Source organism: Miscanthus floridulus, chromosome 10 (genome assembly GCF_019320115.1).
Source record: "Miscanthus floridulus cultivar M001 chromosome 10, ASM1932011v1, whole genome shotgun sequence".
NCBI lineage: Eukaryota > Viridiplantae > Streptophyta > Magnoliopsida > Poales > Poaceae > Miscanthus > Miscanthus floridulus.
In genome coordinates this window covers 131,488,744-131,501,475 of record NC_089589.1, presented here as the reverse complement: position 1 = coordinate 131,501,475, position 12,732 = coordinate 131,488,744, and the positions used below count along the sequence as shown (strand labels likewise).

The 12,732-nt window shown below is 51.5% G+C and overlaps 1 protein-coding gene across 1 annotated transcript; it reads right to left on the bottom strand.

Moving 5' to 3' along the window:
* Positions 1 to 5,887: 5,887 nt before the first annotated feature.
* On the bottom strand, positions 5,888 to 6,226 carry LOC136489656 (secreted RxLR effector protein 161-like). Its single transcript, XM_066486235.1, has one exon. The coding sequence runs from the start codon at positions 6,224 to 6,226 to the stop codon at positions 5,888 to 5,890; it is 339 nt and encodes a 112-aa protein (XP_066342332.1).
* Between the last annotated feature and the right edge of the window lie 6,506 nt (positions 6,227 to 12,732).

The following is a 12,732-nucleotide window of genomic DNA, read 5'->3' as shown; positions in this document are numbered from 1 at the left end:
AAATTCTTGAAAATTGTGATGGCTTACCGCTTTCAATTAAAATGATTGGAGGTCTCTTGAGCACAAGATACCCAAGTGAGCATGAGTGGAAGTCTGTTTTGAACAAGCCAGCTTGGTTACTGACTGGACTGCCTCCCGAACTAGACAACCGGATATACTTGAGCTACGAGGACTTGTCCCCCAGTTAAAGCAATGCTTTCTGTACTGTTCACTGTTCCCTAAAGGTGAAGAACTAGTACATGGTGTAGTAACTCACATGTGGATTGGTGAAGGATTTATCCAACCTCCGGGTGGTAGTACTAATAGTTTACATGAGTATGGGTTCGAAGAGATAGCAATTGAGTACTATCAAGAGTTAATAAAGAGAAACCTTGTAGAACCTATAGACGAATATTCTCTCACTGGATACAGGTGCACCATACACGATGTGGTCCGCACCTTTGCTGAATACATGGCAAGAGAACAATCACTAGTGGTGGTTGGCACAGAACAGGCTGCTACTGGTATTGGTGGTGGTGGTGGTGGTGGTCGTATACATGTCCGTCGCCTCTCCATAGAACAGAGCGTATCAGTAGTGGAATGGGGCATTCTGCAATGGCAAGAGTCACTTAGGACATTAATTATAAATTCTAGAGTAAACTTTCATCTTCCTGGTGATTCGCTGAGTAGTTTCTCTAGCCTACGGGTACTGTGCATATGGTCTGCTGATTTTAATAGATTGGTTCCCTCTATATCTATGTTGAAGCACTTAAGATACCTTCACTTAGAGGAAACTGATATATCTAGGCTACCAGATGACATCCTGTCGACAAAATACGGTTGGCAGTCTACCGAGTGGTATGCCCACGGTAGTAGATGAATTAGTGGAGGTGCGCATGAGGGAACCAGACAGTGACACAGAACGCAAGAGACAACAATTAGACAGGTTCAGGCCCCTGACTTGGCGTAATACTCTACGTCCTATGTCTTTGTGGATTGTATTGCGTATGATTCGATAAAAACGAGAGTGGTCCCTACCTGCCTTATATAGCTTGGGGGGTAGGGTTATAGATCGGTTGTTTCTATCCTGATCGGTTTTACAAGATAGGAAGTTACAGATATCATGGGATCTGGTGTATCGGAGCAGGTCTCCTAGATCGCCGGAGATCTTCATGTAGTCTTGCGAGGCACGCTAACCGGTATCGTGCCTTGTACAACGTGGTCTTGTGGGCTAGGCCTCCACTAGTGGCATGACCCAGGCGCAGTCTTGTCGGCTGGCCCACCTCTGGTGGTGTGGCCCATGTCTTGTCCTGTGGGTACCGGGGGTCATACCTCCACAGCTAGTCCCCAAACACCATGTATCCAATGAGCAACACCGTCTTGAGCTTGTCCGAGCTGTCCAACTTGCTGTTGACCATCAGGAACAGGCGTCGACTAGTTTTAACTGGGATCCAAGCTGTTGAAGCAAGTATCCGAGCAGTTGAACAGACACCCGAGCTGTTGAACTGTCATCCGAGCTGTTGTCCAAGCAGTGGGAACACCGTCCGAGCAGTTTGAGCCCAGACTTGCTCGAAGCTGAGGTTTGCCAAAAGGATGTAAGGGGCTCATGATAAAAATTTTGAAGTCTCCATCTTGGATGAAGTGTGCCCATTTAGGTTTCGGGCATCAAAGTTAGATGCTTAGCGTCCTTGACTTAGTCAGCGCGGAGGAACTTAGTCACTTTGTAGAAGCTTAAGTCGAAAAAATAAGTACATTCACCGCGAGGTGAAGTGTGCCCACTTAGTCCCCGAGCCTGGTAGTAGGTGAAGTAGTCACGTGGTGCCAGGGTCCAAAGTAGTGGTCTTCAGGTGCTGGCCTAGTTCCCAATGTCGCGTAGCACACTCAGTATTGAATATTAGCCTGTGTTTGACATGGTGTGACGCAGCGGCCCACCAGGCCCACTCAGCGGCCCAGCGGGGTGCGGAGACATCAGAGGGAAATGCGGCGTGGTGAGTGCGGTTGCCCAAAAACCCTGGAAGGCAGAAGGTCAGGGGTTGAACCTTTATAAAAGTGCCGCAACCCCGACGCACATTCCCCACTTTTTCTCCAACACTTGTACCACAACAGGCTTTGCCACGGTGCATATGTGTTCGGTGTCAAGCCATGATATGAGTAGTGTGGCGCTAACAAATGTTTTGCAACTACAAACTCAAAATGAGAAAGATGAGAGTGAAAGAGTTGTTCTATCGAGTGAACCTTCATGAGAATGACCATGGTGATGGCAGTCACTGGTCGGCCCTCAGATCCTTGCTACCAGCTTACCGGTGTATCACCAAGGTGCAGCTGGGCGACGGGCGGACTACGTCCTTCTGGCATGACTCTTGGTTTGATGGTTCGCCTCTCGCTACTGTCTTCCCCTGCCTTTTCTCCCACTGCACGAAGCCGGATGCCTCTGCCTCCGAGGTCCACACCATCGGTTTGCAACCGATGTTGGTCTCCAGGCTGTCACCCCAAGCAAGTGAAGAGCTGCATGCCCTCAATGAAATGATCAGCAACATCACTTTAACACAAGCTCCGGACAGCAGATATTCCAAATTTGCCAGCCAGCTGGGAACTCTCCATGCTTCAGCAGTGTATCAGGCATCCAAGACCATGGGCTCCCCGTGCAATTTCTCTAGCTTCGTTTGGAGAAACCGAGCGCCCCCCAGGGTACGTTTTTTCGGCTGGTTATTGGTAAACAACCGCATACAGTGCCGTTACAACCTCCACCTCAAGCATGTCCTCGACGACGACATTTGCCAACTCTGTGGTAATGCGGCAGAGACTGCCGATCACCTCATCTTTCGCTGCCTGGTTCCTTCAGCTTTCTGGAATCATATTGGCTGGACTGGGGTCAACCTTCCGGAGCCAACTCACCTATGGGAGATGCCACGGCCACCACATATCCCGGCTAAGCACTTCCTGATGATGATACTACTGTGTTGCTGGCAGATTTGGAACCATCGCCACGACGTCGTCTTTCGCCATCAGCAACCCTGTCTGAGCCGCCTCCTGTACAGCTGCAGGGAAACATGTCGCCTATGGAGCAGCCGCCTTCGTTCCCAAGACCGTTCCATTGCTGATCACTGGTGTAATTTATTTGTCATGAATTAATGCCCTGTATGATTAAGACCATGTAAACTCTAGGTGCCTGGCACCCTCCATTTACCGGCTTGCCGGAATCTATGGAAAATCATTCAAGTGGGGCTCTCCCCCCTCCGGTGAAGTCTTCAAAAAAAAAAACCTTCATGAGAACCTCGAGCTGTACGAGTTGCACCATTTTGGTCGTTTATACAATTGGAACAATGAATGTGCGCACCCGACTCTGCAGCGCATCGACCGGGCATCCGTGTTGGTTGACTGGCTCCGGGCATTCCTTCGAGTAATGAATGCAAACGTCCATGCTTGTCGCACTTGATTTTAAGCTAAGGAACATGGCGAAGGCGTCAAAGAGCTGGAGCATAAGGTGCGTCAAGAGCATCCGCGTACAATTGGCCATGCCTGCAAGAAGTGTATGTTAATCCTATGCTTTATACCCTGCACCAATATATATATGCACCGTATACACACATCCTCTGCTTTGAAAGGAAGGAAAACGTAACAGAGCATAGCAGAAACGCAACACCTGCAACTCTGCTACTTTTGGGCCATAATGGTGTTCTCCTCCGTCCAGAGTTTGTCCTTCCGCTTTTCCGACCCTTGCAAGCACCATATCCCCTTGCTACTTTGCCTTCTTTGCATGCTAACTAAAATGTAACGGAGAAGATCGATCTGCAAAATGTTAACAGCAGTGAGGTGGCGGGCAACTGGGGATGGGCAACGCCACCACAGCTCATGCGTGCTCAGCTTTTTTCGCACAGCTTGAAAAAAAAAATCCGGGCCATCATGCTCAGGTTCTTGCTTGGAAGATAGCAGCTCACGGAAACGGTTTGCTCATAGGAATCAAGTCCTCCTAGGTAGAGAGTGGCAGAGGCAAGTTGCTCCACTTGGTCAACCCTTGCTAGGCGGTAGATACTCCTTTGGTTGTTGAACGATGTTGTATGATGTGTTCAGGAATGCTCCACGTACTCGACAGCAGCATCAGGATTCAGGAAGTAATTAACTGAGTAACCGTGTGATGCTGCTACTCCTTCGTTTGTGGAATGATGTTCTATGATGTGTTCAGGAATGCTCCACTCGACAGCAGCATCAGGATGTAATGGAGTAACCGTGTGATCATTCGGCGCCAAAATTAGTTTGCCGGATAAGAAACTCGCTCTTGCGTCGTAAGGCCATATTATCAGAAATAAATGACGTTTGATATTGAGGTAGTTAGTATTACTTTTGGCTCACCTACATGTTCAGTGCACCTACATGTGCAGTCGTACTGCTTTACGTAGTACCCCTTACTATGCACTCTAGTATTTTCAAGTATCTTTATTTTTGCATTGACAGTGTAATAATTAGTTGTTGCATGCAGGGATCCTTGCTTATGGCAGAGCCGCATGGTGCTAGCTTGCAGTGGCCAGTAGGAGTCAGATCCGATCGGTACATGAAGCTCACCTGTATCTAGCACACAATACACATACTCTGTTTGCTCCATTGCTTTTACTCTGGCTATCGATCATTCCTGGTGACACGCAGGCGAGATCAAAGCCTCCCGATGACATACTGCCAAATCATGTTAACCAGAGACCAAGGTGCTGGAAAGCCTGGCGATGCTCTTGTAGTCTTGGGCATGTGTATATTTCTTCACTGCATAACAATTTTTTTTATGTAATGGTCCTATGTATATTTGTTCAAGTAATGGGCCTGAGGTCCTGGATTTTATAATGAACTGAACATGTGGTGATGAAATCTTTTGTAGTACAACAATAACAGAAAGCGAGCAGACATGGTAGGCTCATCCTGATCGACGTTCCAGAAATCAGGCCAATCATTCTTGATGTCGATGCCCAAAACATGATATCATGTCGATTATTATGGGGTTGTCCTCTGCTTTTCCTATCTCCGCAGCAGCACCATATCCTGTGCCGTTTCGGACGCACAACACCAATATCTACATACCGGCCCTTTGCTTTCTGGGATGGAAAGAATGTTGTACTAGGATCGATCTCAATTGTCGTTGGGACGCTCGCTCTTTCCTCTCGGGCTCTCGACGAACTCAGGATGAAACGGATGAACTCGCGTTCAGGGGTCAAGACACAGGATTGGCGCAGCGCAACTCAACTTACTGCTTTTTCTGTTTTCTTTCCTTTTATTTGCACACGGATACAAGATGAGCGGTCTTCAACGATCGCCTGCGCCCATGCCCTGCGGATTCGCCGTGCCATCCCATGGCCACAAAACGTGGGCGACGTGCGCCATGAAAAACGCCCAGACGCACACGACTCGGCATGGTCACCGTGACCAAGCCAAACTCTAGCTGAAAACTAGGATGTACCAGAAATAGAAAACTAGCATCCTATGCTAAACACGACATGCTTATTCTTTACAACAAACTCCCCCCTAATCATGTCGTGCCGACGAAGACATTGACGATGCCGCTCCTGACGCGCAGCTCCTGAAGGCGTTCTCGTGGAAGCGGCTTGGTGAGCAGATCCGCCAATTGCTCACCAGTCCTGATGTAATCCGTCTCGATGGCCCCGGAATTGATGCAATCACGAATGAAGTGAAAACGGATGTCAATGTGCTTACTTCGATCGTGGAACACCGGATTCCTTGCCAGCGCCAGAGAGGATTTGTTGTCGATGTACAGTAGCGGTGCCACGGCTGCTTTGTTTGTCAGGTCTGCCAGCAGGCGTGAGAGCCAGACTCCCTGACATGCCATGGTAGCTCCGGCGATGTACTCCGCCTCGCATGATGACAGCGCCACCACTCGTTGTTTCTGTGACTGCCAGCTCACAGGGCTCTATCCGAGGAAGAAGAGAGCCCCTGAAGTACTCTTCCGATCATCGCAGTCACCGGCCAGATCAGCGTCGCTGTAGCCAATCAACTCCAGCGCACCCTCACCGCGTCTGTAGACACAGCCATGAGAGCGCGACCCTGCAATGTACCGGAGAAGATGTTTGACGGCGCTCCAGTGCTCCGTCGTTGGCGCTTCCATGTACCTGCTCACCATGCCCACCGCGAAGGCAATGTCTGGCCGTGTATGCACCAGGTACCGCAAACTCCCGACGACACTGCGGTACAGAGTAGCATCAACTGGTGGATTGGAACTAGACTTTCTCAGTTTCAGTCTTGGCTCCATGGGAGTGCTGCATGGGTTGCACCCCTTGAGTCCAGCCCTCCTTCTCTGCGTATGCACTCTGACAGAGAGTAATCCCGTTTGTGCTCTGCTGAACTTCAATCCCCAGATAGTAATGGAGAGGACCGAGATCACTCATGCTGAAGAGTGGCCATCTCCTTCTTGAACAGATCGACCTCCGCCTGGTTTGCACCGACCACGACGAGATCATCAACATAGACTCCCACTAGCAGTAAGCTGTTGCCGGCTTCCCATACATACACGGCGTGCTCCGCCGTGCTACACTTGAACCCAAGCTTCTGCAGTGAGCTGTCCAACTTGGCGTTCCAGGCTCGTGGGGCTTGCCGGAGTCCATACAGCGCTTTGTGCAGCCTGTAGACCTTCCGCTCCTTCCCTCGGATGCTGAAACCCGGCGGCTGCTTGACGTAAACCTCTTCTGCCAGATCACCATTCAAGAATGCGGACTTGACATCGAGGTGGTGCACTGTCCACCCATGATGTGCTGCGATGGCAAGGAGGAACCGCACCGACTCGAGGCGAGCTACCGGCGCGAATACCTCATCGAAATCCACGCCTGCGCATTGCACATATCCCTTGGCCACCAGGCGAGCCTTGTGCCTAGTGATGTTCCCTTCTGCGTCGCGCTTAATCTTGAATACCCATTTGAGCCCAATGGGTTTTGTACCGCGCGGCGCATGAGTGAGCGTCCAAGTCTTGTTGTTAGTGATCGACTTGAGCTCTTCCACCATCGCCTGTTGCCACTCCTTTGCGCCTGCAGCCTCATCATAGGTGGCAGGCTCATTGTCCACAGCAAGGAGCAGATCACCGTCCGCCACAAGCTCGTCGTCGTCGTACAGCAGGTTGTCGACGACCCTGAAGCGATGGTTGGCGTTGCTATCGTCGTCAGCGTCCAGTGTCTCCAGGGCTCCAGAGGTCGGAGACACGAACTCGACAGGGACCTGACTCTTCTGCGGCAACTCTCCTTGCCAGGGTATGGGGCCACCCTGTACCCACGGCGTGCGTGGCGATGTGGTGGCCGAGGACGTCGTTGATGCAGGTCCCGGTGCCGTGGTTACCAGTGGTGATGGAGGTGGGGCCGATGGCGCAGGGGCCGCAGGTGATGCAGTGCCGCTTCGTGGTGATGTCCCTGCGGATCCGTGTCCTGTCGGTGCGGCAGCGACGATCTCCTCCTCGCCAGGAATCTCCCATTCGTCCTCCACCTCGAACTCACCTTGCTCGGTACTGTAGCCTGTCGCTCCGTTGTTGCTGTTGTTGGGTGAGCTCCAGTCCCAGGCTGCGCCCTCTTCGAACACCGCGTCGCGCTTGATGTGCACGCGGCTCGCGGTAGGGTCAAACACCCTGTACGCCTTAGAGCCTTCCTTGTAGCCGATCATCACCATCTTCTTGCTTCAGTTATCCAGCTTCCCGGCGTTCGGCTTCGTGATCTTCACATGGGCGACGCAGCCGAACACGCGCAGGAAGTGAACTGCTGGCTTGGTACCGTACCATGCCTCATATGGCGTCCGCCCCACAAGGCTCTGCGTGGGGGCGCGATTGAGGAGGAACACGGCCGTCATTACAGCCTCCCCCCAAAGCCACGCTAGAATGTTCTTGGCCTTCATCATGCTCCGCGCCATAGCGAGCACGGTCTGGTTCCTCCGTTCGACCACGCCGTTTTGTTGTGGAGTATATGGCGCGGTCAGGCGTCGCTTGATGCCGTGCTCGGAGCAGTACTCGAGGAAGCTCGCCGACACGAACTCTCCCCCACGATCAGTGCAGAACGCCTGGATCCACCGACCTGCTTCGTTCTCGACGCCGGCGCGCAGACGCTTGAATGCTACCTCGGCGTCGGACTTGTTGGCGAGCAAGGTCGCCCACATGAACCTGGACATGTCATCCACGACGAGCATGATGTACTTCTTACCACCAGGTGTTGGAGGTGTCACCGCGCCGCACAGGTCGCCATGGAGCAGCTCAAGGGGCTTCGTGGCGCGATACTTGGCCGCCTGCGGGAATGATGCTCGACGCTGCTTCCCCGCCAGGCACGCGTCGCATACGTGCTCGACATGCTCGATGGAGGGTAGTCCGCGCACCATGCCACTGCTGCTCATCTTCTGCAGGGCTTGGAACCCTAGGTGGCCAAAGCGGGCGTGCCACCTCCACTTGTCATCGTTGTAGCTCGTGGCCAGGCACACCGGTCTGGTGGGCTTGAGTGGACGGATGTAGAGGCGGTTCGTTGTGCGCCTCACCTTGGTCAACAGCTCCCGGCTCCCACGATCCCACATCTGAAGAACGCCATCGTCGATGTCGATCTTGCAGCCGTTCTCGTCCAGCTGGTCGATGCTGAGGATGCTGCTCCAGAGCCGCAGGATGTGACAGACGTCGTGGAACGCCCGGTGACCGCCGTCCTTCGACTCGAACAGCACAGTCCCACACCCCGCGATCTCCACCAGTAAACCATCACCGAATTTCACGGATCCGATGACGCCATGGTTCAGCTCGGAGAAGATGCTTGCATCGCCCGTCATGTGGTTTGATGCCCCGGTGTCGAGGTACCACTTCATCTCCCCGTGCACGGTACCCTCCTCCATGTCTGGCATGAGCTTGCGCTCGTTGAGGAAGACGTGTTCGACGTGGTGCATGCGGCGGACGTTCTCCTCCGCCGGGGTCACCACTGCCATGTACAGGGAGGGCGACTCCTCCTCCGCCTGGGCAAGGTTGGCTTGCGGCTGGCTTGCTGCCGCCTTCTCCTTGTCACGCTTCTTCTTACGGCACTCCCGCTTCCAGTGCCCGGACTTGCCGCAGTAGTGGCATGCGTCGTCGTCGCCGTTGCCACTGTTGCCGCCCTTGGACGGCCCCGAGCGCGGCTGCCCCCTGCTGCGCCCCCTGCCGCGGCCACCTCCGCCACGGCGTGCGCCCGAGCCAGATTGCGCCCTGCCATGCGTGCCCGGCCCGTCATTGTTGAGGTTGAGGCGGGACACAAACCGGGCCAGCATCTGCTCTTCGGTGAAGTAGAGCTTGCCGTCGATCTCCTTGCCGGCGCCGCCGTTGTCGGAAACGCTGCCAGCGCCTGAACCGCCACCGCCTCGGCCTCTCCTTCGATCTAGGCGCTCCTCAACCGCCTTGAGCCACCCCACCAGCTCCTCCAGTGAGACCGTCTCGAGATCGAGGAGGGTCTCGATCGACGCCGCGATCTGACCGAACCGATCGGGGACGACCTGCAAGAACTTGCGGACGATCGTCTCCTCCTCCATCACGTCACCCAAGACGGTGAGCTGATCGGTGATCTTGGTGATGCGATACGCGAAGTCGTCGATGGACTCGCCCTCCTTGAAGACGAGGTCGCCGAACTCCTGACGCAGCGACTGCGCCCTGGCCTTCCTCACACGATCCACGCCGATGTGCCGCGTCTTCAACGCGTCCCACGCGGCCTTCGCCGTGGTCTTGTTGGCCATGCTCCCTCGGAGCTCCTCCGGCACCGACTTGCACAATGCCTCCAGTGCATTGCGGTCATCGGTGAAATCGTTGGTGCCAACATTGATGGCGTCCCACAGGTACCGGCCCTGCAGCATCACCTTCATCAGCGCCGCCCAGTCGGTGTAGTTTGTTCTCGTCAACATAGGCCACCCAGCATTGCCGATGTCCTTGAACGTGCGGTGAAGCACCAACCCACGGTCACCCCCGCCGCTGCCTCCTGCGCGGCCGCCGGGTGGACTCCAAGACCGCCGGCGCCCCGGCGATCGGGAATTCCGCGAATTCCTCGGCATGAACGCTGCGGTGATCGCTTGATGACAATCCCAGCGACGAAATCGGGCTCTGATACCAGTTGTTGTACTAGGATCGATCTCAATTGTCGTTGGGACGCTCGCTCTTTCCTCTCAGGCTCTCGACGAACTCAGGATGAAATGGATGAACTCGCGTTCAGGGGTCGAGACACAGGATTGGCGCAGCGCAACTCAACTTACTGCTTTTTCTGTTTTCTTTCCTTTTATTTGCACACGGATACAAGATGAGCGGTCTTCAACGATCGCCCGCGCCCACGCCCTGCGGATTCGCTGTGCCATCCCACGGCCACAGAACGTGGGCGACGTGCGCCATGAAAAACGCCCAGGCGCACACGACTCGGCATGGTCACCGTGACCAAGCCAAACTCTAGCTGAAAACTAGGATGTACCAGAAATAGAAAACTAGCATCCTATGCTAACACACGACATGCTTATTCTTTACAACAAAGAAAACGGAAGACAACCTGCCTGCTTCATAATACTTTGAAGCATGGGAAAAGCTGTGCATCGTGTATATATGAACAGATCAAAGACGAAGTAGATCACAGCAGAAAGAAAGCAGAGCAATAGTCATGCTGTGCCAAGACACCCTGTAGCTTGGGCTCTCGGTGGCCCTGGACTCAGGCTGACACAGGAAAAAAGAAATCTCATGTGCAACGTATACCTCTCTTGAGCTCTCTGTGGCCTTGGACTCAGGTCGACACACGAAATAAGAAATCTCAAGCGCAACGTATACCTCCTGGCATCATCGGTATGGATAAACAAGCCCAATCAGTTTTGCAATGCACTCCGCCTGCAAACTAGTCCTACTAATCCATCATCAACTCGGCCAGTTGTGGCAATATATATGCAAAGGCTCCTATCAGCGAGAGCCGGCGGCCTGAGGCGCAATTAAATTTCTTGGTAACATTTTTTTACTTATCAAGTTTGCTCTGATTGCACCATGCGGTCAATGAGTATACGTACAACGATGGTGCACTGCCACCAACTCTACTTTAGAGTTATTTATTTATATCACCAGCTTTGCTTTCAACGACAAGACAATTTTCTCCACCCACTACAACCAGACAATACGGCAAGAGCTTCACCAGTACAATAACAAACGTCTTCTTCTGTTGGTTTGCCTTATAATTGACCTACATATACTTAGTCTTAAACTGGACCAGATGACCAAACAATAATGCACTTCTAAAAGGCACAAAGAAATCAAATGCTGTGTCGGATTGGTGTGACCTCTTTGGAGTTTAGCACTAGTATGTATCTATTATACTGGTGGTTAAAGAAATCAGTTGAGTTTTAAAGTAGATTAGGTTTGTGCATTAATTGTTGTTTGATTTTGTACTATATATATGACAATGAAAGGGCAGCAAGTTGGTCGTAACAAAATGCTGCTGAGTAGTCGGATTGCGATGACCTCCTTTTTTCAGATAACATTTTGAATAAGCTAGTTAGTTCAAAAAATGAACTAAATTAGTGTGTCCTCAACATATTCTTAATTACCAACATCTTATATTACCAAACAAAAATATATGACAATGAAAGGGCTGCAAGTTGGTCATAACAAATGCTCCTGAGCAGACCGATTGGTATGACCTTGCAGTTTAGTACTGGCTACCTTTGGTGCGTACTCTAAGAACAATGATAATGGCCGCAACTTCGACCTATCATGTGCTTAGTATGATTCGTTGTGTGACCTACTAGGAGGTTTACTCCGTTCATTTTTTAAAATTAATATTTTAAATAAGCTAATAAGTTCAAAAAAAAACAAATTGTTGTTTGATTTCCATTAATATAAAAATGATTTAGGAGATAGTCCTTTTGATTTAGGGATTGTGCAATAGCTCTATAAATAAGAGTATGACAGCTCCTAATCTGCACATCTTTCCTGTTGTCATTCTCTAGGTTTCCTCAGTATGTAGTTGTCTAGTTCTACTGCTATTGAGATCCACAGTGCAAGAGGTTAATACTGTATCTGTGTTTGAGTTTTCTGCAAGTTGTCCTTTGTAACATCCAGACCAGGTAGATCTCAGAAATAAAGCAATCATGTCCTCTGAGATCTGAGTCTTTGTTCTAATATGATTTGGCTTTCCCCTTCTCTCTGCCCCCCTCTTCACCGTTTTGCTCGATCTTAAGTTCCTAAGGTTTCGAGGTTGTTTTGTTGGGTTGAATTTGTGCTAAGGACCTCAAATGAACATCCCTGCCAAATGAATCAGGTAGATTCACGACAAGCACAATTTTTCACCCTTGGGAGGATTTCCTAAGAAAACCCCACTTCCCTTGATGCATATTCAGATCTGTTTCATTTCCGGAGTTTGTGGGGTTTGATTCTTTGGGGATATCATCTAATACGCCTAAGAATCATCTCTGTAAATTGTGGGAATTTTTAGAGGCCGTTTGATCCAACTTCGGGATTTTGGGAAGAATTTCGGGGACCTAAGCCGAGCAGACCGACCAGGCTGGTTCTTCACTGTCCAGCCAGCCTCCCAAGTGCTCCAGCCGGCCAGGATGCTCCGAGCACCAGGCAGACGGGTCACCCAACTGGGGCAGGCTGGTTTGCCAGCTCCTTTCTTTTGTGTTGTCCGTTTTCACGAGTTTTTGAGCTCCGGTTGCCTGTTTTGTGTTCTGTCTGTTCCGTAAGCTTTTGTAAGTTGTGCATCGTATATACGTGAACAGAGCAAAGAGGAAGTAGATCACAGCAAAAACAAAGCAGAGCAGAGCATGAGC